Genomic DNA, 26,685 nt, shown 5'->3' with positions numbered 1-26,685 from the left:
CCTTCGCTATACCCTCAAAATGTTCACCGACCGATTTTTCTGGACCTTCTTCCTCTTGGCCCTGATCGCAGTGGCGGTCAGCGTCAAGGCTCAGAACAGCGAGTCTTCCGAGGAGGATCCGGAGGACCGCGGACTATTCTCGAAATTCGTAAATATATATTAAACCTAGTATTTTTTTTTTTTCGAAAATCGATCATTCTCTTATTTCCAACATCCCACAGTCTCTCTCGACTGCCGTGAAGCTGATCGGAGGTAAATTCGCTGGTGCCGCTGCCGGTTGCGTGGAGGAAGCTGCTCATTCCTGCAAAAGTGAGATAAAACACCTCAAGAAGTTCTTCAAGTGCGCTGTAAGTATAAACTTTGCTTATATACCTTTTCTGTCAATTTGAGATGAAGATCGTCGTTATGACTTGGGATTTTTAAAAATGTTTAGGGCAACTTCTTTAAGGAGAACAAAGGAAGGTGCTTGATCGACTAGACACTTTTTGCTGTATTCGATTAATTTGTTAAGGTGCAAAATAAAAGGCAGATTTTAGAGAGAGCTTTTTCAATCGATCATTTTCATCCAGTGCCTCGTATCTCCCCGACCAAGTTTAAAATGTTTCATAGCGATCCTCGACATATAACCGCCACATGGCAATGAAAGATCGTTACCGCGATGCTCGCGAACAATAACCATATTCTCCAGCTCGTTGTTGGGCCGGAGTGAAAATAACATAGATGAACCGTTTGGCGAATGCGAGTCACGCGATTCATCATCAACTCGAAATTCACGCTCATTACACCTGCGGCACTATAGAGCAGCAGCGCGACGCTCGACATTATCGATGGCTATTAATGTCCGAGCTATGCATTGCGCGCAGTTTTCGCGAGTGAGAGGTATCGAGCGGTTGTCCGAATCGCGGATTAAATGGAGTAAGCTTTTCGCTTCTTGTATTTTCCCAATGTGTTGTGCAAGTGTCGAAAACTTAGTCTCCGGTTAACAAGGATGCAGAGGAATCTTTTAGCTGTTGCAATCTGGATTAGTATTGTAGCAGGTATTACTTTTGATGTAACTTAGAGACGAGCGATCTTATCGTGATTTCTGATGAAGGTGTTTTTGATTTTTTGACATTTTAGATCAATCTGCAGGATTCAATTTTGATTACTCTCAGACAGGTAAGTATTGTATCGCATATTGTAAAAAGAGCTTGAGTACACTTAACCTTAAGTTTCAATGTGATTAAACCGCCAGAACTTCGCCAACTTCACGAGTGAACATTGAAATATTCATAAAGTAACGATTATTATTTTAACGGTCAACAATACTCGCGATGAAATTGAAGTGTCAACTCGTGCCTTATCGAGCTGCTAATGGGAAATCGGTTAAAGAATTGCGGATGTTTACAAACACTAATGTCACGCGAAATTAAAAATCCAATCGCTATATAACGGCTTGTAGGTCAGCACTACTGGGTGAAGGAGTATCCCCAGTGCGCCGGTTTCTGGCAGTCTCCAGTAATCATAGCGGCAAGCCGATCGGTAACCTTGCCTCTGCCCGCCTTGGAGATGATCGGCTACCACGATTTTCTCAGTCTTCCGCTTATCTTCAAAAATAACGGACATACCGGTAGGTCGTTTCTTTATAAACTTAACTATACTGGTTTTACTATATCATTTTCGCGCCTAATTTCAGTCTCCGTGAGGGTCAAGCACGAATTCACGCACAGGCGATTTCCGTACATCTTCGGCGCCCTGTTGAAGGAGAACGAGGAGTACGAGCTCGAGAGCTTTCACTTCCACTGGGGACTGAAAAACAGCAGGGGCTCCGAGCACGTGTTGCATGGAACTCGGTGAAACGATACGGTCCAAGTCATTCGATCTATGCGAGCGCAGCGGCTCAAAAGAATCTCTCTTTATCCACAGATACCCCATGGAGATGCATCTGATCCACCGGAACACCAAGTACCCGAATCTGGAGAACGCGCTTCGGCACGAGGACGGTCTAACTGTTCTGGGGGTGTTTTTCCACGTAAGCGCAAGCAAAAACTTTGTCAATATAATTATTATACATCGTATGTGCGCGCAAACTTTTGAGTTTTTTACTTATCGGACCGAATGCAACCGCAGCTGGAAGAGGACGACAACAACATGCTGAGGCCGTTGATAAGCCATCTGCCGGAAATCAAGTGGGCCAACAGCGAGACCCAGCTGAATCAATCTCTCGTTTTGGCGACGCTTCTACCCGACGATCTTCAGACCTACTATACGTACAGAGGCTCGCTCACCACCCCGCCCTGTAACGAGGTCGTCACCTGGATCGTCTTCGCCTCCTCCGTACCCATATCCTACAAACAGGTGAATCGTGTGACTATAATATCGCATGATCCATTTAAATAGATGCCTTTGAAAAACTTAACAGGCGATCGTCGGCTGATTCGTCGCGTGCGACTATAGTCTGATGAGCGAACATTTTTAATTCAAGCCGTAATTTCAGATGAGCAAGTTTAGATTGCTGTCGAACGGCAAAAGCGTGCTGGCCGACAATTACAGAGGCATACAGGAGCTTGGCAATCGGAAAATCTACGTCCGCAGAATGCATCCGTACTTCTTGAGTAAAAACCAAATAGACGACCTGGATCTGTCTACTCTCAAGTGGTACTGGACGTGAATCGATGAACAGCATATAAGCGTTTTTTTTTTTTTTTTTTTAAGTATATATATATATAAACTCTATTTATTGTGTACGATAAGATCCTAATAAAAAAATTCACACCAACGAGTATTCAGTTTTTACGAACTGCGCCGAATAAATACAATGCGCAAGGACTTGGCAAGTCCATCATCAGAGGACGCCGTATCATGTCACGCATGTCGTCACTTACACACTGCAACGCCGGAATCGCCGACTGCAGTGTTTAATCAGCGGCCTGATACCGTTCCACAATATTTGTTATAATTTCCCGGCAACGGGTGCAAGAAGCGCTGCTACACGAATCCCGTAAAGTCACATTTTCATTGTATACTGCGCATCGCGATCAGTGCCGAGGTAAAGCCACATGTCAACGAGTTGTCAACGCTAGCGAAAATTGGTTTTAATGATCGGTTATCGATAATTCACCGATTCTCCAAGTGGTGCTTATCATTTTTTTTTTTTTCGCGTGTCGATGGCGAACGAAGCCACGAGCTGCGAGGATATGAGTCTCTCGACGCATAACGGTAAGCTCAGAGCTTCATTTTTTTCATACCAGAATCGAATTTTGCTACGTGACGCTTTTCTTCCGAAGATGACTTGGTGTCCGAAGGGGATGAACGTTCAACGAAGCAGTTCACGTTCGAAGAGAACCACGACCCATACGAGACGAAAGCATACTTGCATCGAAAGTTTCCCGGTTTCGAATTCAGCAAAACTTTCTTCGTCGTGCTCAGCCTGGTGGTGACGATCTTCGTAATCGGTATCGTCGTCATAGCGGTCAGCTTCAAAAGCTCAGGTAACAGCGACGAATCGATCCCATATAACCCATCGAGACTTTAACAACGTTCGCATCATTTGCAGTCGATCCGAGCAAAGCGAGCAGCCAACAGCCCAACCTAGCGCGTTCGCTCGTCCTGAGCAGCAGCGCCGACGACAACCTGTGGATCTTCGAAGTCGACAATGGGAAGCACAGGGTCTTGCAGAAGACAATCGACAAGGTAGTCGCCCTTGACACCTACGCCGACAAAACCGTTTTCTGGAGCGAGACCAATAACGTTTCGAGGATCGCGTCTCTGGCCGATCGCGGCTTCCCGAACGTCAACCACAGCCTGAGGTGGAAGCCTCAGGCTGTGGCCCTGGACTACGTGACCGAGAAGATCTACCTGATCGACAGAGAGTCTGGCACTTTGAACGTCATCGATGCGACGGATAGCGAGCGTTATGGTGTGGTGATGTCCAATCTCGTTCAACCAGTGGATCTGGCACTGGATCCAGCGGAAGGACTCCTGTTCGTAGTACAACGATCTTTGTCGGTAAGCGACCACTCGAGCTGACTATCATTGAACACGTCGCCAAATAAGGAGGGGGGGTGGAATGACCTTCGCTCACTTTTCAGATAATCCGAGCAAACATGGATGGCACTTCGTCGCGGCCTATAATAGAGAGTCCAAAGATCTCAGCCCTGAGCATCGACCGCAAGGCCACTAGACTCTACTGGGCCAACGACAAGGTCTCCATCGAATCCTCGGACTACGACGGCAGAAACCGCCAGCAAGTGAGCCCCATTCCAATGAGCGTGCGTAGTTTGGCCATCTTCGAGAACCGACTGTTCTGGACGCGCGACAACCTCCCGGACGACGACTTCGTCTGCCCTTGCACTAACATGCTCTGGTCCTGCACGATAATCCGCAAGAGCTGCGCGAATCTGACGTCCCACAGGCTAAGCTTCCAATCACCGGCTGTAGTCCGCACAGGCCTGGACCAGCAGCGCCGACATGCTCAGAACAACCCTTGCCAGGGCGCCTCCAACGGCGGCTGTCAGCAATTGTGCCTGCTGACTTCGCGAGGAAGCCACGACTGCGCCTGTCGCGTCGGCTGGCAGCTGGAGAAGAACGGCCGCAACTGCACCCGAGTAGGCAGTCTCCTGCTGTACGTCCAGGGCAGCTTCGTCAGGGCCAAAGTACTCGGTAGCAAAGTAGCTGCGCCGTTCAGTGACGCGCTGCTGCCCACGAGCTATCGGGTCGACAGTCTGGAGAAGAAGCCGCTGATACACTTCGATTACGACATGGCCACCGGGGACTTTTACTTCAGCGATGACCATAGCATTTTCAGGATGAACCTGATAAAGGATGACCAGCAGACCAAGATATTCAGCCTGGCCGGGGTGGACAACCACAAGATCCGCGATCTCGCTTTCGACTGGGCGCAGAACTGCATTTATTACGTTCAGGTGACTTCCCGTAGAACTATATTCTATTTTTGATCTTCCTTCTGATCCATACCACGATCATCTATGTGCACGTGAGCTTGCAGGAGTCCCAGGCCGCCGCCTACAACCACACGATCGGTATGTTCAGCGTCCGGAAAGACTCGAGCAACCCGAGAAAGAAGATCATCCTGACCACGAGCTTCAAGAAGGAGCACTACATAGACAGTCCGTTCTTCCTGCAAATACACCCCGTGCACGAGTACCTCTTCTACACGGAACACAACGGCAACACCGACAACCTCGAGCGTCTAGGCACCAACGGCCGAGGCGCGAGGCTGCTCTCGGTGGTCTACGACACGATGTTCACCTTCCTGACGCTGGATCTCCGGCGCTCCAGAATCTACTGGTCGAGCTATGTCGATACCAGTCTTATCCGTAGCTTTGACCTCGACGGTTCCGAGGAACGAGTCGTGCAGGTCCGTGACGCGGTGAAGACTCCGAGCTCCCTGGCAGTCGAGGGCGACTGGATGTACATAGGTAACTACACGGAGATCTGGATGTTCAGCGAGAAGACCGGCGAGAACGCCACCAAGATCGTTGCGCCCAGGTACGACGAGAAGGGCAATCCGGAGTACCTCCACGGACTGGCGGTTTACGTCGATGCTCTCAGGAGGATCGACTGAGCGATTAAACGATACTTTCGATACGCGATAACAGTCGCTAGCTTATTGGCGTTGAATTTAACGTGAGACGTGCCATAATATTATACAACCATTGATGGGATTAATAGCTACACGTACAATATATTTACACAATTACTAAGCGTTACTGTTCGTGAATTTCGACAGAAAATTCTTTATTACACACCCTGCAGGATGACAACAAACTTTGCATTTTAATATAATGATTGATTGTACAGCGTTTTGAATTCGTTCAATATAATGTAAAAATATATTTATGTTTAATGTCAAAGACTATGAAAAATCTAATTATTCAATGCTGTTGGTCACTTGTTTCTAAGAACCAACCATTCTCACACAAATAATATCTATTTTATATAATACAATAAATTGTAATTATTTTGTATCCATCAAACGAGTTGTCTCATACATAAAATAAATTAATTCATCTAGAATTATCTCTTTAATAAAGATACCGGTATCTAATATCGATTTGACCAAGAGAATTTCAATTACAAACATGCCTTATTTTTGTTTATATTTATACAAAAGTGTTTTTCTCATTTAAAAATGACTTTTCATAAATTTAACGTTCTATCCATATTAAAAATGAAATTTCGTACCTCTTTAATATGATGCAGTCTTCTTTTATGATCAAAATGGATACAAGATGACTCAAAATTAATGAGAAACGAATTATTTCTATATTATATACAGGAGAGTTAAACATTAATATTTCTTAATAGACTTGCGAATCAAAGCTAATCTCTGCTTGTGAGCTTCTGTCACAGTAGCTCGCTTGTATGGACGAATTTCATCTGTACCAAAGCCAGGTATCCACATATTCCAATTTTTCTCTGGAAAATAAAATATTTCGAAATATTACAGATGTTTTTGTTTGATACGCTCCTAAGCCGATAGAATTATTTGGAAAATTATGTAATACCTAAATGTAGTTGAACATCTTTTACTTCAACTGTGTTTGCATGACGATGTTTAGCCAACAGGCATGCAGCATTGATCGTTGTCTCTACAAAATCATCTGCTAGCTGCAGTAGCATTTCTTCCACCTCTTCATCAAGCTGTTCTGTTGGATCTACTTCTTTGACTAGATCTTGCAGCCTTGTTTTCGTTAGAAACTGCAAAATATATTTGTTATAACTTCTAAATTCTTTTGATGAAAGTTAAAAAGCTTACCTGAGGGTAATCCAATGTGGAATTTTGAACACTAGATTGAGATGAAGGTTGAGACTGTGCCTTTGGAGTCTGAGATGTAAATTGCGACTGCTGTGTCTGTGGTTGTGATTGAGTTTGCATTGTTGTTGCACTGGTTTGTGGAGTACTATTTACAGAGTTTTGATTTGCAGGACCTACTGACGGCAGATTTCCCAATGTAGAATTCATATCTGAACTTATTCCACTGTTCGGAACACCAGACATTTCTTGTGACATTACTAAAATTAACAATTTTCGCAATCACAATTATCGGAGTAAGTAAATTATAACTACATTTATCATCCAAGTTTGGAACTTTTCTGATAACTTATGTGCACACTTAATAAATAACGATTTGTACAAGATTTATTGTCAAGAGCTAACCTCAAATCAAGCTTTAAATCCAAGCCAAACACAGCAGCACAACATCATGCCAATGACTTTTTTTCATAACAAACTAACAGACATGACGCTAATTTCCTGCGAAGCTTCGCTAAGTTGTAAGCACTGACCCCCCTCTTTCGATTTACGCGCATGCGCATCAAAATTTTTTTGAGAAGGCAAGATTTGATGCTATATATTTTTTCACTTTTACAATAATTTTAATATAAATAATATTTCTCTACGACTACTATAATACGAAAATTATAAATTCGTTAACAAATACGAAAAAGAAGATATAATTTGAATAATTATTATAGATATTTGAAACGTTGCGTCTTAATGATTTTAAAGTTGGTACTGGTATTGTTATTCATTCGCACCATACGCGCAGGAGCTGATCAGAGCCATCAGAGGGAGAGTGACGCCTGCAGTCGGAGACTAGCCTGCTTCACACATGATCGAAGTGATGAGACACACGCGTTTTTTGACGTGAGATTTCAATTAATAATTATCGAGGTAGTTATGATAATTTTGTGATTTTCACGAGTTATATATCAACAACTAAGTTAGGAAAACTTATTTTTATCAGGTACGTAAGCTATCATATCGAATTATTAAGAGATTTCGTAGATGTTACAGCTTAACCTCGTTTTTTCAACACTTCATTTGATAAGAATTTCAATATTCCGATTTCCTTTCAGGCCCGCCAATTTTTCTCAATCGAGATTCTGTTTGTCAATGTTTGTAATCAAACGAGATGCTCCTCTTTTGTCCAACGTGTGGTAATGTTTTGCATGTAGAAGAAGGTACCGTGTCTATGCGCTTTGCATGCAACACATGTCCTTACATATCTAATATAAATCGTCGTGTGAGCAGTCGAACTTATCCAAAACTCAAAGAAGTTGACGACGTGCTTGGTGGTTCAGCAGCTTGGGAAAACGTAGATTCCACCGAGGAGCGCTGTCCCAAATGTTCTAATATGAGAGCATACTTTATGCAAATACAAACTCGCTCTGCTGATGAGCCTATGACAACTTTTTACAAGTGTTGCAATCCTCAATGTGGACACAACTGGCGAGAATAAACCTATAATTTTCAATTTCATTCAATAGAGTAAGACTAATCATTCAATTTATTATTATTTTATAAAAATTACACTTCTTTCATAATAATTAAGTAGTATGATAATATAAAATTCTATTTACAGAAATAGAAGCTGTCCAGTCATGAGATTGCTGGCTTTTTTAAGAAGTAGAATAACCAGTCCAAATACAATGGGGCCTATCAAGAGCCATCTCTTGAGTGCTAAAAAGACAATAACGTTCCTACCAGAAAATAAGCAGTGGTTCTGCGGAGGTCACCGCAGTGCTGCAGTAGCAGCAGAACTGCTTAGAAACGGGAAAATTGTAGCCATGCCTACAGATACCATCTATGGATTAGCTGGTCTAGCTCAAAACGATGCATCTGTGGCAAGGCTCTATGAAATTAAGAAAAGGGATGAGAGTAAACCTCTTGCTATCTGGTAAAGTACATCTTACATGCGTGCACTGATAGTACTAATAAGATTGAGACAAATAACAATCACTAACACAAATTATGCTATTCACAGTCTGTGGGACGTCGACGACATCGAGAACTGGGCTCACGTGGAAGACCTCCCCGACGGACTGTTGCAAGCCCTCTTACCCGGGCCTACGACTCTTGTATTGAAGCGCAAGAGCTCACTGAATCCGCACCTAAATCCAGGCGTGGAAAACGTGGGCATCAGAATTCCAAAATACGATTTCATTCGTAGCGTTGTGAAAATGCTGAACCAGCCCATTGCCTTGACCAGTGCTAACGAGAGCAATGCGCCGAGTTCTTTGCATCCCGAGGAGTTTCAGAGTCTCTGGCCGGAGCTCGACGGTGTGTTCTACGAGAAGATGAACCTGGGCACGATAAAGGAATCGTGGAGACGTGGTTCGACCGTCGTCGACTTGACCGTCGCGGGACAATTCTCCATTCTCAGGAGAGGTATTGGTTACCAAACGACTTTTAGGGTTTTGAGAGAACACCAACTGACGTATCAAAAGAATACGAAAAATGTGGCGGGCCAAGGAGAGGAGGACAGTGAGGATGAGTCCAAAGCCCCCGAGGAAATGAAAGCGCGCGCTTCTGGCTAAGCGTGACCGCTTTGTATAGATTGAATAGACTTACAACTTTGAAGATCCTTGGTTTTACGGTTTTCAATAAACGAAGAATCGATAAAAGTATGATTGACTTTTAGCTTAACACCTCTGTTTCCGTTACGCGATTCATCTATGAAAATGTTAGTCAAAAAGTAAAATCACAAAATAGTGGTCAAAGTCGCTTCTACGGTACGAGGAAATTCGAAAACCCCTCCACATCGTTGCGCCTTGAGAGCCTCAACCAGAATGCAAGTATAAACCGTAGACTTGCATTTCAAGTCGCCGAGTCTCGCAGGCGTTGGCAAGTTACGCCAGAAAAGAACACCTCTGCTCTTTTCCGGCGTGGCCTAGACAACGACTTGCGTTTTCTCGCACGCCGTGCAGAAGCGCTTCGTTTGCACGTCGGGGAAACGCGGGAAGACTCGTACGCTCTGCGTCCGAATGCGAGTGGGTCAGTTTCGCAGTCGGTCACAGCGCTGAGGTTCAAGGTGCTGATGTGTCAGATATCCGAGAAGCTTCGGACCACTGGCCGTGAGAACGGCTCGCTCGGTCTTATATATGAAACGTCTGGATGTTTAGCCGCTTGCGAGATGCGATTTGCGCGATGAATCAATTGCCCTATGACGAAGTGGGTAGTAGCGCGGCGGGATATTTTGAACGCGTGGGAAACACTAGATTGGGTTGTGTCGATTAGTGCGCGATGGTCGAGAGGCGTAGGGCGATGGGTTAGCAGTCGTGAAAGGAAACGCGTAGTTGCGGGTCGCTGGTCAGTGGATTCGTGAAGTAGCCATCTGTTGGCAAGAAAGTAAATCGTACTGTGTGATACTTATAGCTTTTATCGAGAAAGCTTTCGAACTCGTTTGCAATATGTAACGATATGCTTTATACATACGGAAAGATCGAAAAGGATGAGATTATTGTAATTTTTACGTTTGCGGGTAAGAGTTAATTAAAGCGCACGACGCTTTGATCGGATTACGTAAAGTAATATCTCTTGTAGCTTTAAAACGCCATCAAATCGCGCGCTAATCTAGAATCCTTTTTTAGAAATTTTACTTCTCAATTATTCGGTATTCATGAAGAGTCGTTATGCTTCCGCAATTGAATCATTATCTATTTGATTTTAATTTTTGCCAGCAGATCAGGTACTCTCTTTTTGCTCGCATCAACTTTTTATTCGGCTACAGATCTGCAATTTTTATGAAATTCCACTGGAAAACTTAAGAATCCATTAGTATTTACATACATACATACAAGTTAGCAAAAAACAAAGCAGTTATACTTTTTTGTACACAAGGAAAGGTATCGTTTCAACTGTTCAATTGAAAATTCGATTTTTGTATAAAATGTTTATATTTTACATGTATATAATTATATAAATACATTACACGGGGTACCGAATATAGCACCCATTCACATAGTCTACCATTTCGCACAATAAATAATACATAGTCCACACACGTCACGCCGTTTATAAAAAAAAAAAGATAATCACAAGTTTCTTATCCCGGTACCAAAAGATAGCATCAGAATATCTTATATACATATTTATCTCCATTAAAATCTACTTGCAGTAAGTTTCCTCACATCTTTCTCCCGCATGAGTCGAATTGTCGGCAGGCAGATTTCGGATTTCGTCAGAAATCCACTGCACTCGCGCAAATTGTCATCAGATTTCGTTTCCTTATTTCCCGTAAACGAGCTTACTTTTTCTTCTTGAATAGCAAACTATCCAGAACTTGCATCGGTATCTCGAAAACTATACTCAAGAAAAAGGCGGTCACGACGGACAGCACGATGTCCCCGACGTAATTGTTCAGCTGAAAAAGCGCAATGATTACGCATGCTCGTTAGCTAGCAAATTAAAATAAAAAATTGTCGTTCTAATATGCAATTAATCCGTCATCTTACTATTACGTAATCGCTGAAGTATGATTTAGTCCTCGCTGTGGAGAATCGCGCGAACGGAAAGAGCAGGTGCACGAGGTAGGTGCAGTAGGACAACTTGCTCAGGGGTACGAAAGCCTTCCAAGACAGGAACGTGGAGATCGGACCTGCGTACACGGGTACAAGAGTATAAGCGTATTTTTTTTTTTTTTTACTTGGTCAAGAATCATTTTCGTAGTTATCGTAACGTACCCGCATAGCCGTGATGGCAGGCGTAGATGATCCAGCAAACGGCAAGTCCCCAGAGGGGTCTAGAAAGCGCCGCGAAGATCACTTCCCACGTCAAGTTGTACTCGTAGTTCAGATCCAACAGCGATTTTGTGCCAACGATGCAGAAGGCAAAAGCCAATATCGCCAGCAGCCATCCAGTGAAGATGCACGCCTGCGATGGAGGATAAAAATTATGCTCTCGTAGCTATGCGGATTCGAAATGACATAAAATATATAAATTCGCACCTTGGAAGGTTTATCCAGGCCACGGGTAATCCTGTAGCCCAAGGCAATACCGATCAGCCAGGGACCCGCTCGGGTGTAGGGCATTTGGTAAATCTCGTCGAACATCTTCAGGACGCGCTGGATGCTTTGAAAAAGAGAGGATATTCGTTTTTAACGATCGCAGCGTCACGATGTCGCGCGGTTACACGCGGTTTTTACAATATATGTACTTGGCCGTGTGGTCGAGGTAGGTGGCGGCGTATCGGTTGACGCCGACTATCGCCGCGTTAGAAGCGATCGACCCGAAGAACAAGCAGGTCAGGAACGTTAGGCCGATTTTCGGCACCTTGTACAGCGAGTAGAGGATCAGCGGCGATATCAAGAACAGCTGCATGTCTACCGCCATGAACCAGAGGTGCTGCAAACACTGCGGATACGGGACCGGTGGCTTATATTGTTATCGTGCATTATTATACCAAGTGTAAGCGTGCTCTTACGCGATTCGAGGGGTCGACGAAGTTTTGCGTGTACGTCAAGACGGACCACCACTTGTCCCGGCAACCCGTGAAGAAGACCGACTCCATCCACTCGTACAGGGCCCCGGAAAGGGGATAGACCAGGATTAAAAACATCGAAGCGACGAGGGCCGCTATCGGGAGGGTCAACCTAGAGGAAAATCATTTCGCTGTTACACGGAAAACTCATTCCTTTGGGATTATCTGTGCTGCAGTTGGGACAGTTTATACCTGAGGTATCGATGGATGTAGTGGTAAAGGACGTTGAAGCTCTCCTCGTTCTTTTGCCTCTTCTTGAAGAAGTTATACGTCATCAGGAATCCGCTCATCACGAAGAACGTGTCCACGGCGTAGGTGCCGATAAGCGGTACCAACGCCATCCACGTGCCTAGCCACTGCGTCAATTTGAAAAAAAAAATAATGCCCCTTTATAATTTGTTATTATATATAACTCGTTACAACTCACAGAGGACACATCGATGATGTTGACGGTGGAACTGAACACATGCAGGAAGTACTCGTGCACCAAGACCACCCAGGCGATGCTCAAGACTCTCATGCCGTGCAGCGGTCGAATCTCGTCCTCCTGCGTCCTGGTACTCAGGATCTTGCTGAGGGCTTTCAACGCAGAGAAGCGAGACAGAGTCCCGGCGTTTTCCTGCTCGACTCCGAACCATCGGTTCACCAGGTCGCACAGGGTGCAGAGGGTCACGAAGCCGATGCAAAGGACGTAGAAGGCGCTGTTTTGGTTTTTAATTTTGTAATAAATTATACTCGACATTTCACGCGATTGTTATTGCGATAAAAAAGTTGATCATTCGTGGGAATTGAAATTAAATTACGTTTGAAATAGTTTGTTTGTTTTTTTTTTTTTTTTTTTTGACAAACTTCGCGCTATCTTTATAAACGTCTCCCGTAAAACGCGCAAGAATTTGTCGATCGCTGATTCTAAAAAAAGGTCGCGTATAGGTATAGAGATTTGAATAAAATTTTAACAGGCAAAAAAAGTAATCTACATTATTTATCGCGTGTTCGAACGATTTGGGAACTCACAGGGAAATCCAGAAAGCCGTATCCGTGAGCCTCGGCTCGATGCTCGTGCAGCTTGTTGACAAGACCTTGAGTTCCCTTCTCGTCGTCTCGTTCCTCTGGATCTTCCCGTGAACCAAAGCCATGACGTCATCCTCATCGCAGCTCGTAGGCAGACAGATCGACATGCTGGGATGCACCGGAAAGTCGTCTTCCTGAGGCTTGCTCAGACCGGCCGTGTACATGCAGTGACGACCTCCCGTCCCGTCGTCCTTGACCTCGTGGATCTCGACGCACTCGTCGAACGAGCCCAGCTCGATGAAGTTGCCCTTGAGCACGCCCGATGACACCGTCGACGAGGCGTCCAACACTGGAATCGAATAAATTATACGTTTTTTTCCTGGACTTTATTATTATTCCTCGTCCTGTTAAGCTATATACTCAATACGACCATCGATTTTTTCGACGGGAGAAAAAGATGAAGATTCATTCTGCTGTATAATGGGAAGCAGCATTATAGGAATCGGAACAATATAAGGTAGATGAGGCATGATTTTTCGACGAACATTTTTCCCGCGAATTCACTTATTATACCCGCACTTTTCTTCCTAACGTTATACGCAAAGATCAACCTGATGAGGAAATTTATAAGAAAAATTTTAAAAATACCTGCCACCAACATCATTTGGTGCGCCATAACCGACTAACAGTAAGTATAAGAGTAAAAACACTATGTATCTTTAATCTCACTTCTCAAAGCCCACGAGCGGCGCCGCTCCAAATCCTGCTGGAATACCCTCAAATCCCTGGCACATCCTTCGTTCAACTGCCAATCTCCTTTGTCCTCGAAAAACTCTCGGAAAATCGCTTCGGGCTGCAACACCGACAGCCTCTCCCTGAGGAACTGCTTGTCCGCCACTTCCCCGTAGTTGGGCGCTGACGATCTCGCGGAACCGAGCGTCAGCAGCACTAGTATAAAAATCGACATCCTCACTCTAAGACGATAGCTCGTCGACAGGGAAATCGGTACGAACGATGCGGCATTTAAATACCGTCATGATCGAACGTTTTTTCGATTGTTAGTTTTGCCACTCTGACCGGTTTTTTAGAAAGTTAAAAGGCGTTTTTTTTTTTTTTTTTTTTTTTTTTTTTTTATTTGAGAAGCGCAAACGATTATGTACGTATCGAGTTACTGCATCGCGGAAAATCGGCAGAGCACTTTTTGCCGTCTGCGCGCGTGCACGTTGCTGAGCCGAGAAAATGTTGTCTCACTTTTTTCCAGCTTAATGTGATCAAAAAAACGTAGACGATATATCGGCAGGTTTATCCACCGCGACACTGTCTGCGCGTATTGCTTATATTTTGATCGCACAAAACATGTTGACGCGCACCGAACGGAGTCGTGGAGAGATGTGAAGGAGTTACCAGAGAGAGAGAGAGAGAGTTACGTTCGGCGAAAGCCTGTGAGGTAACTAATGCGCCGTTCGATACACCATGGGAGATGATAGGTATAAGAAAGTGAGTAGGAGAAGAGAATGTGGTTATACTCTCGCATATAGAAGCATTAAGAATAGTTATTTGGTGGCACTTGTAAAATGTAGGCGCTATACGTACGCGTTCGAAAATTGATATCAGTGTTGTCAGTTTTGCAAAGTATCAATAGAAAAGTTCGCGATTCCAAGAATCGGCGGGCATTCCTTATGTAATCGAAATTAAATTAGAACTTTCGAACGGGGAAACTATTCGGAAAACTAAAACAGGAAAACCCGCTAATAAGCTTCTTCAACCACATAATTTACAACTGCCAGTTAATTTATGTCAAAAAAGAGACACTTAGTGCAGATCTAAAATATTTTCCCGTTTACATAAATGAGCTAATGTAACGGATAATCTTATTTTATAAGGTCTATACACGAAGTAAACAGAGAGAGAGAGAGAGAGAGAGAGAGAGAGAGAGATAACGATTTCGTCCGAAATATTTCAAAATGCAAATCGATCTGTTTTGCGCTTAAAAAACGTGTTGTATATATTATTTTTATCAGGTAATGCGCAACACTAAATTCTTATGTCAACTGCTCTAGAGGCAAGGTCAAGTTGCATATCCTTATTCGTTCATAAATTTCTGTTATTCGTGGTTAAATCACTTTTATGAGCATAATTAGCAAACTGTTTCTTTCGCTTGCGGGTATTGAACCGTCTAAGATAAATGCAACTGGTTTTGTTTAGATGATTTTTAATATTTTAAGAATATACAAGTAAAAATTTGCCATTTCAGATAATGATGAAGTTGGTTAATATTTCAGTAAAATGATACATTCATTAACGACGGCTTACTTCCTGCCAATCGCCGTCGTTGGCCGCCTCCTGTTTCTTAATGTCTTTACTGTTAATATCTTGTGCTGCATTATCTCTCCTAAAATAAACAATGCGTATGTTAATAATGGCATCAATTTTAATAACTCGCTTACGTAAGCGGCAAAACTTACTTTTCTGGCTCTTTAGTCGGTTCCCTAATCGGCTGTCGTGCAGGTTCTTTTGGCGCGCTGCGCCAGTTATCAACAACTGGCCGTGATTCCGTTCTACGTTCTGGCAATCTGTCGCGTTCATCGCGTGGGCCACGATCCTCACGTGGGCCGCGATCTTCACGTGGACCGCGGTCTTCACGTGGGCCACGGTCGTCGCGTCCACGTCCGAAATCTGTGCGGCGTATGTCACGATTATCATCTCCACCGCGATGCCATGATCCAAGACCGCTCTAAAAAATTAAAGTTTTAAAACAAGATGTCTTAAAATAAGATCGCTGTGCAATAAAAAAAATTTGTCCTTACTCTGTCCGAGAATCCTCTCTCGTATTTACGGGGTTGATCTTTGTCACCATAGTCTCGTCGTTCACCACTGGGTTTCCAATGCTCTTCTCTTTCCTTGAGTGGGCCATCTCTGGAAGCTTCGTCTCTCATGTTTCTCCAGGAACTGCCAGCGTCGTTTGCTAGAACAAAATTAGTCGAGTTGATTTTTTATTCGTTTATTTATGCTTTAATTTTTAGCCTTCGATCAACTTTTCAATTTTAGCCACTTACTCTTGTTCAACGCTGGACCAGGTGGGCCACCCTTTCTCCAACTGGTTGGCGCAGGTCTTTCTCTTTCCAGGTTCTTTGCTCTTTCCTCCTCCAGTTTACGTTCAACCTCCAATTCTTTTTGCCTCATCATCTCAGCCTGTTTGTCCAGCTTGGCCCGACGCTCAGCTTCCTTGGCTTCTTCCTTGGCGCGTCTTATCTTCTCCTCTTCCAAACGCTTGGCTCTTTCCTCTTCCATACGTTTTCTCTCCTCCTCTTGTTTGGCGCGAAGTTCCTCCTGTTTCTTCTTCTCCGCTGCCTCAGCCACATCCTTCTCCCACTGCAGTTTGCGTTCGATCTTGCGCTCCAACTTGCGCTGGAGCAAACGTTTGGCACGCTCCTCTTTCATCATTGCAGCGTATTTATCGTACTCCTCCAAAAATATTCTTGTGCGCTCGGACTGGATCTTCTGCAGGAAGCTGTCGGCTTCCGGCTTCATTCTCTGCAGACGTTCGCGTGTCGCCACGGCTTGGTTGCGCTCCTCTATCGCGGCCTGGATTCTCTCATCCTCCTGCTGCTCCCACTGTTGTTTTGCCTGCTTCATCTTTATCTCCATGGCCTTCTGGAGCAGAGGGATTTCCTCCAGACGCTTGGCTCGCTCCAGATAGTCGACCTTCTTCTCCTGTGTCTTCAGCTTCTGCTGCATCTCCCTTCGTTCCTTTTGCAGTTCCTCCGCCTCGCGAGCCGCAATCTGCTCTGCGTCGAGCTTCTTTATCTCGTCCTCGTCCAGTTTTTTCAGCACCTTCTGACCGTGACTGGTCTGCGAGATCTGCTGCATCTTTTCCTTCAGATTTCTGTCCTTGATTTGCTGGATCTCGGACTGCTGGCGCTTGCGCTCGCGCTCTTCTCTTTCCTGCTCCAAGCGCCTTTGCTCGGCTATCATCTGCTGTCTCAGCAGCTCCTCCTGGCGACGCTGCTCCTCTTCCTCGCGCATGGAGTTCATCTGCTCGATGTACTCTTTGCGCTCCTCGATCATCTTTTGTCTGCCCAGGATGCGCAGGTGCTCCTTGATCTTGGTATCGTGGTAGTGGGCTACCATAGCAGATCTAGCCTTCTCGCGTTCCTGCTTCTTCTTGTTGGGGTTGATGATGTTAATGGCGCGATGCAGGACCGTTGCCATGTTCACCAGCTGGCAACGGATCTGCTCCGATGGCATGGCTTGAAGGACGGGTCCGTCTGGGCGGTCTTCTCTCTGGGCCTCGGACAGGTCGACTCCGAAGTGAATGGACTTCTTGCCGTGATCGATTCTAATCTGCATGTCGTTGTATCTGACACAGTCGACCAAGAGACGCTCGAGGTGGAATTCCGTGGTGAACTTAGCGAGTTCGATCAGCCTCACGAATTGAATAGTTTGGTATACTTGTGATATCTGAAATGAACGATATGCGAATATTAGTAGGTATTACGTGAATCGCTATTTGAAAGAGAAGTTAAATTGATGTAGATTGGAATAGAAACGTTACCTGGTGGACTAAACGAACAAGAGTTACATCTTGCAGAGCAGGAATATATTGGGCCAGTGGACTTGTTTCATCCTGCTGCAGGTTCTTGACAACGGAATCTACTCTGTCACAAAGTTCAAGGGGATGGAAATCTACTTCTAACCAGTTGTACAAATCTTGAAGTTGCGGCGATGCTAGCGTAACGACGTTAAGACGTATAATGTCTTTGAGTAACGACGCTCTAGATGGAGGTTGTGACAATCCTAACAGAATAGCAAGTTTTTGTGCTTTTTCTTGGGGACTCTTGTCAGTCTCAATAAAGCGATCGAATTCCGGATGTGCAGATGGAAGCGGAATCGACAATGTAGCCAGCAATACTCTGTTTGCCATGCGCTGCAGTTCCTCAGAGGACATGTTCTTCTTCATATCGCGAGAAAGTTGGAACAATTTGAACAGGGCAGCTGTATGGAACAAGTAGTTTCCAGCCTTCCAGAAAACCATAGCTAACTTTTGATAGTAGTTGGCCATGGTTTTTGGTACTGGCATTTTCTTTGATAGATTCATCAATCCATGGATATCCTCAATAGCTTTGTAAGCCTCTTGCCACAATTCCATCTGTATAGCCGAGTCCAACTGAATCAAACGGGTCTCCAAATTCAACTGCTGTGTTTCGAGCTTGTTAAGAGAAACATTTGACACCATCTGTGGAAGTTTGCTGATGTCTTCCAAATGTTTACGCAACTTCTCACATAACTTGCGGAATTCAGTTTTCCTGTTGTATTCCAAACAAAATTGGAAAGCCATGCGTGCTATATCATGGTATAATGTTTCAACATGAGCATTGGTTCTAAGCAACTCCAAGCACTGACAGTAAGACTCCCATAAAAACTTGACCCACGGGGTCAAAATTGTCCTGTCGCTACGATCTTGAGCATCTTCTCCACTGACAGCTGATAGCAAGATGCTTTCAGGAGTAGCAAGATTGTCAAGGTCATCTATGTCAACCACTGCTTGCTGACTTTGCTTTCTGGCTGCATCTGTTTTCTCTTCTGCCATTCGCAAATATCCTCTTATGACATTTTCTAAGCTGCCTACATTGACAGATTGGAACATATTTCGATACTGGAAGAGGCCTTCTTTCGCAATGTGAGATTTCTTCAATTCTACACATAATTCTAAGTATTTGAACATTATAGGTTCTAAAACTGACTCTGACCAGCTGTAAGTCCATTTTTTGTTTCTAAAAACTTCTTGCAGTGTATCCAATGCTCTGGCTGGCTTGCCAACCTCAATGAACTCTGAAAAATGAATAAATATGATTATAGAAGGGTATTTTGGAGTCTGAAAACTGATGTTTCCAAAAATTTATATTGCATTTGACTGCTCTATTATTAATTTCTACTTGAACTATGCCAAAACCAATATCTATTTTTGAATCTGTCAAGTTGTCTAGGTCAAAGCTTGCTACTTTTGGCCCAGTTTTAAGAACATCGAGTTCGGAAATGAATCGGGGAATGTTCATTATTTAAGGTTGGTCCATATGGGGACTCTGCAAATATGAAATGTCAAAAGTAGAAATAACAAGTTGGATTGTCTAAGTCAACTTCTTGTTGTTTGATTTCAAATTGGCACATTATCAACCAGTACAGCGTACTGTACAGTAATAAAGGCGTACAGAGTGAAAAAATTACATCACATATTTTAATGCATCCAGTTTTTCTGTATACAACTTTTGCAATACTACCAATGTAGTCACATCTTAAATGTACAGCCGCTTAAAGAAAAATCCTTTTACCAGGAAAATACCCTCTTTGTAAAATCTCCGAAAGCAAGAGTTTGACAAACTAATTCACACTCGCAGAACCTCATCGAGGTTGTTTATTCTCATCTCCAAAGAACCAATCCTTAAACCAATTTCCCCAAAACTAGCATGTGTAAAAAAACTCACCATTAGCTCTTTTTAGAGCATTTTCCGGTCTCTGGCCGTATCTAGCCATTTCGCTCACTTAAATTGACTCGGACGTATACACAAGATGCCTGCCAAACCCCGGGTCGGTATGTCGTTCCGGCACGTAGTAAAAGAAGGGAGCCCGCCTGCGAACAAAAAAATGGAGCAAACTATAAGTCGGCCGCCGGGATTAATTTGAGCTTAATTTTCCGATCTGGAGGTGGTGAATATCTACCCTTGAAGCGGATATTGTTGTTCCACGAGGTACAAGCTCTAGGCTACGTCCTCAAAAAGATTCGTTCCCACGAAGCACGCGGTCGTCTAGAGTCGACCCGGACGCCGTCGATGCAGCGAGTCGCGTGTAACCTCAAACCTGAAATGCCAGACACGTGCTTTACGCGCGATCACTCGCGTCCGCCAGGTGGCGGCTGCAAAATTTTTGCCCGGTTTCTGCATGAAATTCGGCTATTTTAAGAGATTTAGCAGAAAAAACATAAATATTTTTTGATTCAGTTTTTTTCCAGCCTCTCATTGATCTATTGCACTTGTTCATTTGTAGGAAAGCCGAAGAATAGATTAAATAATAATCTTCTGGACAAGTCGATCATTTCGATTCCACTTTTTCAAGCTTACGGGACCGTCCGTCGTCCGAACTCTTCCAAACAGCATTTCAACGATTATTGCTCCGACAAGTCGCAGATTTTGACTTATTTCAAGAATTCTGCCTGTGTATGTAAACAACAGATAGAAGCGGTTTCAAAAAATCAAAAAACCACTTGCTCCGAATATCATTACTGCTATTGCTTGTTGACCAGGATAACGAAAAAAGGATAATAATCTATGGAAAACAGCGGGGAAAGCGGTGAGGACAGCGGTTCCTTGAATACGTCGGCGTTTCTCGCTGGTAGCAATATCGCCAACTCGTACATCAGTATGCAGTCTGACGATATGGAAGGTGATTTTTATCAATTTTCTGCCAGAACGGCGTTCCAAGAACATGGGAGATTTTTAATTCTTGATCATAATATTGTTGTGTATAATTTGTAGACGATCCAGAGAATACGGATGATTCCAACCATGGAAATTGTGACCCTTTGCAAGGAGTGAATATGGGTTCATCCAGTGGACCTTTGCGGGAACAGGACAGGTTTCTTCCTATAGCAAATGTTGCAAAGATAATGAAGCGAGCAATCCCGGAAGCTGGAAAGATAGCAAAAGATGCTAGAGAATGTGTCCAAGAGTGTGTATCAGAATTCATTTCTTTTATCACGTCAGAAGCCAGTGACCGTTGTCATATGGAGAAAAGAAAAACCATAAATGGTGAAGATATTCTTTTTGCCATGACCACGTTAGGATTTGATAATTACGTTGAACCTTTAAAGATGTACTTGCAAAAGTATAGAGAAGCCACTAAGGGTGATAACCCTGCTACGAATACCGGGGTCAGTAGCGGTAATGAAGACAGAAAAGGTGATCATGGACATACAATACAATATGAAGACCAGATTTTCACCATAGCTACTGCAGGTGATGCTACTTCATCGGAAACACCAATAATTTATAGCTATGCAACAGATCAAATGCAGTTTTTATCTTAAGTTTCAACTACAGATCTAAGTATGCTACTTTAAAAGGGTGCATACATAAAAATCAATGTGTAAATAAATTTTTTTACTTCTAAATTAATGTGTCACACGTTATATAATATGATGATGTATAGAATATAAGATGTAAACGTATATTCTAATCTAAGAATAAAAGTAAATTATATTAATATTGATAGTTTATTGTATCGATTGAGCAAAAAAATTAGAGAAGAACAATTTAAATATCTAAAGTGAACGAATTATTGATCATTCAGACCTATGATTGGCTATCGAAATTTGACCTTTTCTGATTCACACAGCTGAGCGTCACGTGATTTGATCCTTCTCGATATACTGTAAACATAACCTAACTTTGCTTATAAATACTTTAGAGACGTGTCTTATCTCGTAATTGTATGAGAACAAAAGTAAATTTAAATAGTTTTGTGGCATTTTTAATTTTGTATTTTATCCTCAGATGTGTAGATGATATTTGTCAAATATACTTCTGCGTTCGAAATTTTTTTGATACACATTTTATGGTAAATCATCAAAATGATTGAATTGGAAAAATGTTTAAAGTGGTTAAAGGCAGGATCGTACAAAAAGGTACTTATCTTATTATTAATGTAACGACTTCAAAAATTTAAAGGAAAATACAAAAAAGTTATCATCAACCATAAAAAGATTTATTTATACATATTTTTTCAATGATTTATTAACATTTTTAGGTTTGCATACAAATACCAGATCATCTACTGGCAGATTCCGCAGGAATTGTGCTCTATTTACAAGAAAACTCAGATGCATTTTTTTATGTAATCGGTGACACAACATATGAAAATTGTTGCAATGATAAACTCAGTGCGGATCATATTCAAGCTGATGCTTGCATACATTTTGGCCATGCTTGTTTGAGCTGTACAAATGACTTGCCAACATTTTATATGTTTCCCAAAAAAGAGCTTAATTTTCAAGTGTTTTGTGAAGAGTTTCAAAAGTATTTTCAAGATGATGCCAAACGACTTTTATTTTTCTATGATATTTCATATGCATATATTATTGGTATGAATTAATAATTAACACCAAACATATTATATTTACATCCAAAATTTAATTAAAAAATTCTTTTCAGAACAAATTTTTGAGCAACTCAAGTCAAAGTACAAGAACTTAGTTCTATCCACATTGAATGCTACTTCAAATGTACCTTATATCACAACACCGTCAACAGATGACTTTCACAACTCTATACTGGGAAGGAGCTACCACGTGCAACCAGATCATGAAATTCAAAGTTATGATGCAGTATATCTTGGATCAAATGACAAAACTCTAATGACACTATCTATGAGTATACCAGTCAATCTTTGGCATTGGTTTGATGGCTCCAAATTTAATGAATACAGTATCTTAAGCTCTACGTGGCTGAAGAGAAGAAACTTTTTAGTAGAAAAAATAAAAGATGCAGATGTTTTTGGAATAGTCATAGCATCATTGAATATCAAGGATTATTTGAAAATTACAGAAATGCTCAAACAGATCCTTAAAAAAATGAACAAAAAAATATACTTATTTAATGTTGGGAAAATAACTCCAACTAAATTGGCTAATTTTCAAGAGGTACATTTATTTAAATTAAAAACAGTTATTTATTTTTGAAATTGTTGATATTTGTTGATGATGGAAAATTACTTTTTTTTCTGTAGGTTGATATTTTTGTTGCTGTTACTTGTTCTGAAAGCAGCTTGATAGATTCTCGAGATTATTTCAAGCCTATAGTAACGCCATTTGAAGTGGATCTAGCTTTCAATGCAGGAAGAGCTTACTCGGCATATCATGCAATTGATTTCAAACAAATTTTACCTGGAGGATCAAAGTACGAAGAGTTTCAAGTTTCTACAGATACAGATGTATCACTTACGAGTGGTAAACTCAGGACTTTAGAAGACAATTGTTTGACAAATGAAAATAGTGCGCTTACTCCAAAATCTTTAGGGGTAATGGCTAACACTCAAATTGATACTAATTTCCTACAATCAAGATCGTGGAGTGGTCTTGAGCAAAAATTGGGTGAAAGTAGTGTTAGTTTAGCTGTAGATGGCCGAACTGGTATTCCTACGAACTATACAAATGAACAGTTGTAAAAAGTGAGTATTGAAAGTGTACAGTTTTAGATTTTAATATATAACGTAAAAAAACGTCAACCACATGGGGTGTTTTTTATTCAAGTGCATGGAATAAAAGAGTTAAATTTAAAAAGGTTGAAATGGTTCAATGATTATTAATATATACATGTATATAATACAAAATTATTATTAAAATAGATGAATATTACAAAATTAGAATCTAACTCAGGTCTTAATAATAAGAAATGTGTAATTTAAGAAAAATTAACAGGACTATTAACTTTTTAAAGAAACGTTTTTCTCTTGCTTATTGATTGAAATCATCGTGATCCTCGTTTTCCAGCACGCAGTTGCTTTTCAATTTCAAATTGTCTTGAGTCAGCTCTTTGCAAAAAGTCTTGTTTTTCTAAATACCCATTTTTGCCTCGGTTAAACGTATTTATTTCTTCTTTTAAATTATTCTCTTCTTTGAATTGATTCCAGTCAAGTTTGGATTTTTCCAAGGTACTTAATTTAGTCTTTTTATTTAAACTGCCTAAAACAGATGTTATTCCTTTCCTCTTAATGTCTCTATTGAGAATAGGTAGTTTTGGCTTGTCTTTTGGCTTATCTTCTTTCTCATTAGCCAAAGTCACTGTGTTTTCTGAATTGTCTTTTACTGTTACACTTGTAATTGGAGATTTTGAATCCTCAGTTTTTGTGGCATTAAAAGTATCACTTTGATCTGCACTGCAACTTGTACTTGAACTTTTAGGAACATCTGTTTTGTTTGTGGAAGGGGAAGTGTCACAAGACGGTGTTTTGGATGAAGTAGATGTGTTGCTGGATTTTAATTTACTTGGAGTAGCTACAATAAAAGCATTTTTACAGTTAAATTATAGAGAAACAAACATTGAAAAGTTTTTAGTATTGAAAAGTGAGTTGTACCTGTATCGCTTAAAAAACTTGCCCATAAAGAATCTGCTCTTTCTTTTTCATCTATTGTAGTAGTACTGTCATCTTTCTCATTCCCACTCAGTTCATCATCCTTATTTGCCCTAGTAGAACGAGTCTTCCTTCCTACAGATTTTGTAGCTTTGTGCTTTCGTGTTTTCGTATTTTTCTTCTTCTTATCATTACTACTTTCATGATCACTTCCTTCACTTCCTTCACTATCATAATCTGACTGTATGGAATCATCAGATAATTCATCCTGTGGGGCTACAAAATCTGAATCGTCAGAATCTGAACTGTCGTAGTCTTTGTCTCCCATAATGTAGAAGTAAATTTAAATTATTTGATAAGATATTTTAATCATTCGATTTGTACCTGTACAAAAACTAAACATAAAATTAAGAAAAACTTCATTTGAAAATTTATCTATAATTTAGTAAGATCATTATTTGTGTAGGTACTCACTGCTATCCACACTGTTATCTAACAGATAAAATATTCGGCGTGAGGTAGATCTATCACAAGTAATACTTTACTTTGAGAAGTTTTGTAATCATTAATAAACGAATTTACAATACTGAGCAGTAGTTTAGTGTTACTTCACAGCGATGACATCCAGGTACTTGGCAACGAAATGCAAATAGAAAAGTATAAAAACGGCTAACGTAGTCTTACGAAGAGGTAGATAATTACGTGGATTATTGTTCTGTCGCCTTTCCCTTTGTTAATTGTTGTTAATCCGTTTGTCTTTTCGAGGTTAGTTGAAGCTCAGGTTCTTACGCGTCAGTTACTTTTTGTCAATTGTCTCGTCTTTTTCTTGTCACAATGTCAATTTGTTGCTCTGCCTCTGCATGCAGTATGCTATATACGCTAACATCTAAATCTCAAAAGCAGTCTAGTATCGGATTCTGGAGTAAAGTGGAATTGCACATTGCATATTATAGTGTATATCTCTATATCTATATATATATATATATATACCGAACGAAATTTCCGGAACAAGTAGCTGTAGACTGACCAATCACAATCATTTGGACATTTTTTCTAGCCCACGTGACCCTTCGAAGCAATTGATTGGTTAAGAAATCGTTCGATGCGACCCTTATTTCTTATGTTTGAAATTGTGTCCGAGACCATGTTCGAAGGCAGAAAACCGCCAAAACGTGTTGTTATGCTGTACAGCGAAAATATCCAAATTGACGTGCAATAGACAAGTATTATTTTTATTGTAAAAAAGCAATCATGGCAAAAAGAAGGTGTCCATTCGATGAAGATTTATCACCCCAGATGAAGACTCACATCGGAGAGTTAGAAGTGCTGAAACAAGATGAAAACAGCATGAACAACGTTTATAGTAAGTATACCTATAATAGACATATGTATACATATGAATATGTATGTTTTTGTTTATTCTAAGTTACGTCGAATTAATAGTCGAATTATTATATAAGCCATATAACACCATTGTTAACGATAATTCTTAATATTTTCAGAGAAAACTTTACAAGCACTCAAAGATGGATCCAAGTTATATCCATTTGGCAAAGGAAATTCAAATGTTACAGTTAAAGTACATATTTTATTACTATTTTCAATATTACCTCTTGTCGCATTTTTTTACTAACTTAAATTATTTATTTATTATTTGCAGATGCCATTAGAAGTGTGCGGATGTTGTAGATACATAGATTCAAGGAAACCTTGCAGATGCTCATATTGTGATCAAATCATGTGTAATTTATGCTTAGTACCATGTTCCAAATGTTGTGAATCATTCTGTCAGAATTGTTCATTGACAGTGTAAGTATACCATTATATAGAGGTTTGTTCGAATATTAGCTGATTTTGCAAAAATTTTTCATTCGTTTCATTTTCCGCGATTGGATCGCGATTTCTCAGAAAAACCGAGGATTCGCCGTTATATTTCTGAAATAGATTCGACCGATTTTGAGTAAATAAACATTTTCATCATTTAATTATTTTTTTGCAGGTATGATACTGATGAACAGAATATGTGCATGTCTTGCTATAAGTAAAGTGTTTTATATTTAGAATGTAAATTGTTTTGTATAATAGCCGTTCGTTCTAAAGTATTATTACAAATAGATTATTTTTGATATTTATTACATTATAATTTTATTCGTGTAAAGAAAATTATCGACTGTAAATAAACTTTTTTTTATAATATGGGATTTTTAAATTATTTGTGCAACCTCTTAAAAAATGTCCGATGATTTTGAATTGCCGATAATTCATAAATGAATGCCTTTGTAAAATG

At 41.2% G+C, this 26,685-nt stretch overlaps 11 protein-coding genes across 16 annotated transcripts; 7 read left to right on the top strand and 4 right to left on the bottom strand.

The window, feature by feature from the left end:
• Positions 1 to 229: 229 nt before the first annotated feature.
• Positions 230 to 2,758, top strand: LOC100121591 (carbonic anhydrase 1). 2 transcript variants are annotated; one of them, XM_031922086.2, is made up of 8 exons: positions 230 to 347; positions 434 to 1,037; positions 1,120 to 1,158; positions 1,442 to 1,609; positions 1,676 to 1,832; positions 1,906 to 2,011; positions 2,110 to 2,337; positions 2,477 to 2,758. In XM_031922086.2, exons 2-8 carry the CDS (start codon positions 989 to 991, stop codon positions 2,648 to 2,650), a joined length of 921 nt encoding a protein of 306 aa, XP_031777946.1. In that variant the 5' UTR covers positions 230 to 347; positions 434 to 988; the 3' UTR covers positions 2,651 to 2,758. The 2 variants fall into 2 exon arrangements, with proteins under 2 accessions (XP_031777946.1, XP_032451799.1); XM_032595908.1 differs by having other exon boundaries at positions 1,442 to 1,832.
• Positions 2,759 to 2,899: 141 nt separating this feature from the next.
• LOC100678442 (low-density lipoprotein receptor-related protein 6) lies at positions 2,900 to 6,018 on the top strand. The gene is made up of 5 exons (XM_032595895.1): positions 2,900 to 3,198; positions 3,267 to 3,470; positions 3,536 to 3,987; positions 4,071 to 4,904; positions 4,988 to 6,018. Exons 1-5 carry the CDS (start codon positions 3,147 to 3,149, stop codon positions 5,564 to 5,566), a joined length of 2,121 nt encoding a protein of 706 aa, XP_032451786.1. The 5' UTR covers positions 2,900 to 3,146; the 3' UTR covers positions 5,567 to 6,018.
• On the bottom strand, positions 5,709 to 7,296 carry LOC100121554 (transcription initiation factor TFIID subunit 12). The gene is made up of 4 exons (XM_016981284.2): positions 7,163 to 7,296; positions 6,761 to 7,017; positions 6,510 to 6,702; positions 5,709 to 6,420 (listed from the first exon to the last, which is right to left on the bottom strand). Exons 2-4 carry the CDS (start codon positions 7,013 to 7,015, stop codon positions 6,293 to 6,295), a joined length of 576 nt encoding a protein of 191 aa, XP_016836773.1. The 5' UTR covers positions 7,016 to 7,017; positions 7,163 to 7,296; the 3' UTR covers positions 5,709 to 6,292.
• Positions 7,297 to 7,567: 271 nt separating this feature from the next.
• LOC100116095 (yrdC domain-containing protein, mitochondrial) lies at positions 7,568 to 9,414 on the top strand. The gene is made up of 5 exons (XM_032595911.1): positions 7,568 to 7,751; positions 7,864 to 7,968; positions 8,039 to 8,275; positions 8,370 to 8,684; positions 8,772 to 9,414. Exons 4-5 carry the CDS (start codon positions 8,389 to 8,391, stop codon positions 9,322 to 9,324), a joined length of 849 nt encoding a protein of 282 aa, XP_032451802.1. The 5' UTR covers positions 7,568 to 7,751; positions 7,864 to 7,968; positions 8,039 to 8,275; positions 8,370 to 8,388; the 3' UTR covers positions 9,325 to 9,414.
• On the top strand, positions 7,870 to 9,414 carry LOC100116133 (DNA-directed RNA polymerase III subunit RPC10). The gene is made up of 3 exons (XM_031922305.2): positions 7,870 to 8,275; positions 8,370 to 8,684; positions 8,772 to 9,414. Exon 1 carries the CDS (start codon positions 7,920 to 7,922, stop codon positions 8,244 to 8,246), a length of 327 nt encoding a protein of 108 aa, XP_031778165.1. The 5' UTR covers positions 7,870 to 7,919; the 3' UTR covers positions 8,247 to 8,275; positions 8,370 to 8,684; positions 8,772 to 9,414.
• A 1,250-nt stretch (positions 9,415 to 10,664) lies between these two features.
• LOC100121538 (nose resistant to fluoxetine protein 6) lies at positions 10,665 to 14,478 on the bottom strand. Its single transcript, XM_001605099.6, has 10 exons — positions 14,007 to 14,478; positions 13,281 to 13,626; positions 12,694 to 12,967; positions 12,459 to 12,622; positions 12,210 to 12,378; positions 11,943 to 12,139; positions 11,734 to 11,857; positions 11,470 to 11,659; positions 11,242 to 11,384; positions 10,665 to 11,150 (listed from the first exon to the last, which is right to left on the bottom strand). Exons 1-10 carry the CDS (start codon positions 14,242 to 14,244, stop codon positions 11,034 to 11,036), a joined length of 1,962 nt encoding a protein of 653 aa, XP_001605149.3. The 5' UTR covers positions 14,245 to 14,478; the 3' UTR covers positions 10,665 to 11,033.
• Positions 14,479 to 15,472: 994 nt separating this feature from the next.
• On the bottom strand, positions 15,473 to 20,144 carry LOC100116055 (eukaryotic translation initiation factor 3 subunit A). Its single transcript, XM_001605561.5, has 7 exons — positions 19,995 to 20,144; positions 19,760 to 19,905; positions 17,833 to 19,109; positions 16,334 to 17,738; positions 16,085 to 16,242; positions 15,743 to 16,011; positions 15,473 to 15,669 (listed from the first exon to the last, which is right to left on the bottom strand). Exons 2-7 carry the CDS (start codon positions 19,806 to 19,808, stop codon positions 15,576 to 15,578), a joined length of 3,252 nt encoding a protein of 1,083 aa, XP_001605611.1. The 5' UTR covers positions 19,809 to 19,905; positions 19,995 to 20,144; the 3' UTR covers positions 15,473 to 15,575.
• A 93-nt stretch (positions 20,145 to 20,237) lies between these two features.
• On the top strand, positions 20,238 to 24,322 carry LOC100121517 (2-(3-amino-3-carboxypropyl)histidine synthase subunit 2). Its single transcript, XM_008204493.4, has 5 exons — positions 20,238 to 20,714; positions 20,807 to 21,954; positions 22,077 to 22,410; positions 22,481 to 22,968; positions 23,055 to 24,322. The coding sequence occupies exons 2-5, from the start codon at positions 21,901 to 21,903 to the stop codon at positions 23,490 to 23,492; spliced, it is 1,314 nt and encodes a 437-aa protein (XP_008202715.1). The 5' UTR covers positions 20,238 to 20,714; positions 20,807 to 21,900; the 3' UTR covers positions 23,493 to 24,322.
• LOC100680201 (nuclear transcription factor Y subunit B-1) lies at positions 20,600 to 21,357 on the top strand. Its single transcript, XM_003425455.5, has 2 exons — positions 20,600 to 20,714; positions 20,807 to 21,357. The coding sequence occupies exons 1-2, from the start codon at positions 20,600 to 20,602 to the stop codon at positions 21,355 to 21,357; spliced, it is 666 nt and encodes a 221-aa protein (XP_003425503.1).
• Positions 23,638 to 25,724, bottom strand: LOC100121500 (craniofacial development protein 1). Of its 4 annotated transcripts, none has more exons than XM_032595910.1 (4): positions 25,389 to 25,724; positions 24,873 to 25,029; positions 24,402 to 24,793; positions 23,638 to 24,321 (listed from the first exon to the last, which is right to left on the bottom strand). In XM_032595910.1, exons 3-4 carry the CDS (start codon positions 24,724 to 24,726, stop codon positions 23,795 to 23,797), a joined length of 852 nt encoding a protein of 283 aa, XP_032451801.1. In that variant the 5' UTR covers positions 24,727 to 24,793; positions 24,873 to 25,029; positions 25,389 to 25,724; the 3' UTR covers positions 23,638 to 23,794. The 4 variants fall into 4 exon arrangements, with proteins under 4 accessions (XP_032451801.1, XP_032451800.1, XP_016839719.1 ...); XM_032595909.1 differs by having other exon boundaries at positions 24,873 to 25,315; positions 25,389 to 25,506; XM_016984230.3 differs by lacking the exon at positions 25,389 to 25,724 and adding an exon at positions 25,101 to 25,362.
• LOC107980927 lies at positions 24,966 to 26,607 on the top strand. Of its 2 annotated transcripts, XM_031922303.2 has the most exons (5): positions 24,966 to 25,088; positions 25,456 to 25,761; positions 25,901 to 25,977; positions 26,059 to 26,207; positions 26,398 to 26,607. In XM_031922303.2, the coding sequence occupies exons 2-5, from the start codon at positions 25,650 to 25,652 to the stop codon at positions 26,441 to 26,443; spliced, it is 384 nt and encodes a 127-aa protein (XP_031778163.1). In that variant the 5' UTR covers positions 24,966 to 25,088; positions 25,456 to 25,649; the 3' UTR covers positions 26,444 to 26,607. The 2 variants fall into 2 exon arrangements, with proteins under 2 accessions (XP_031778163.1, XP_031778164.1); XM_031922304.2 differs by lacking the exon at positions 24,966 to 25,088 and having other exon boundaries at positions 25,461 to 25,761; positions 25,901 to 25,971.
• Positions 26,608 to 26,685: the final 78 nt, after the last annotated feature.

This window comes from Nasonia vitripennis, chromosome 1 (assembly GCF_009193385.2).
Source record: "Nasonia vitripennis strain AsymCx chromosome 1, Nvit_psr_1.1, whole genome shotgun sequence".
NCBI lineage: Eukaryota > Metazoa > Arthropoda > Insecta > Hymenoptera > Pteromalidae > Nasonia > Nasonia vitripennis.
The sequence above is the reverse complement of the archived record's forward strand: the minus strand, read 5'-3'. Positions and strand labels throughout refer to the sequence as shown.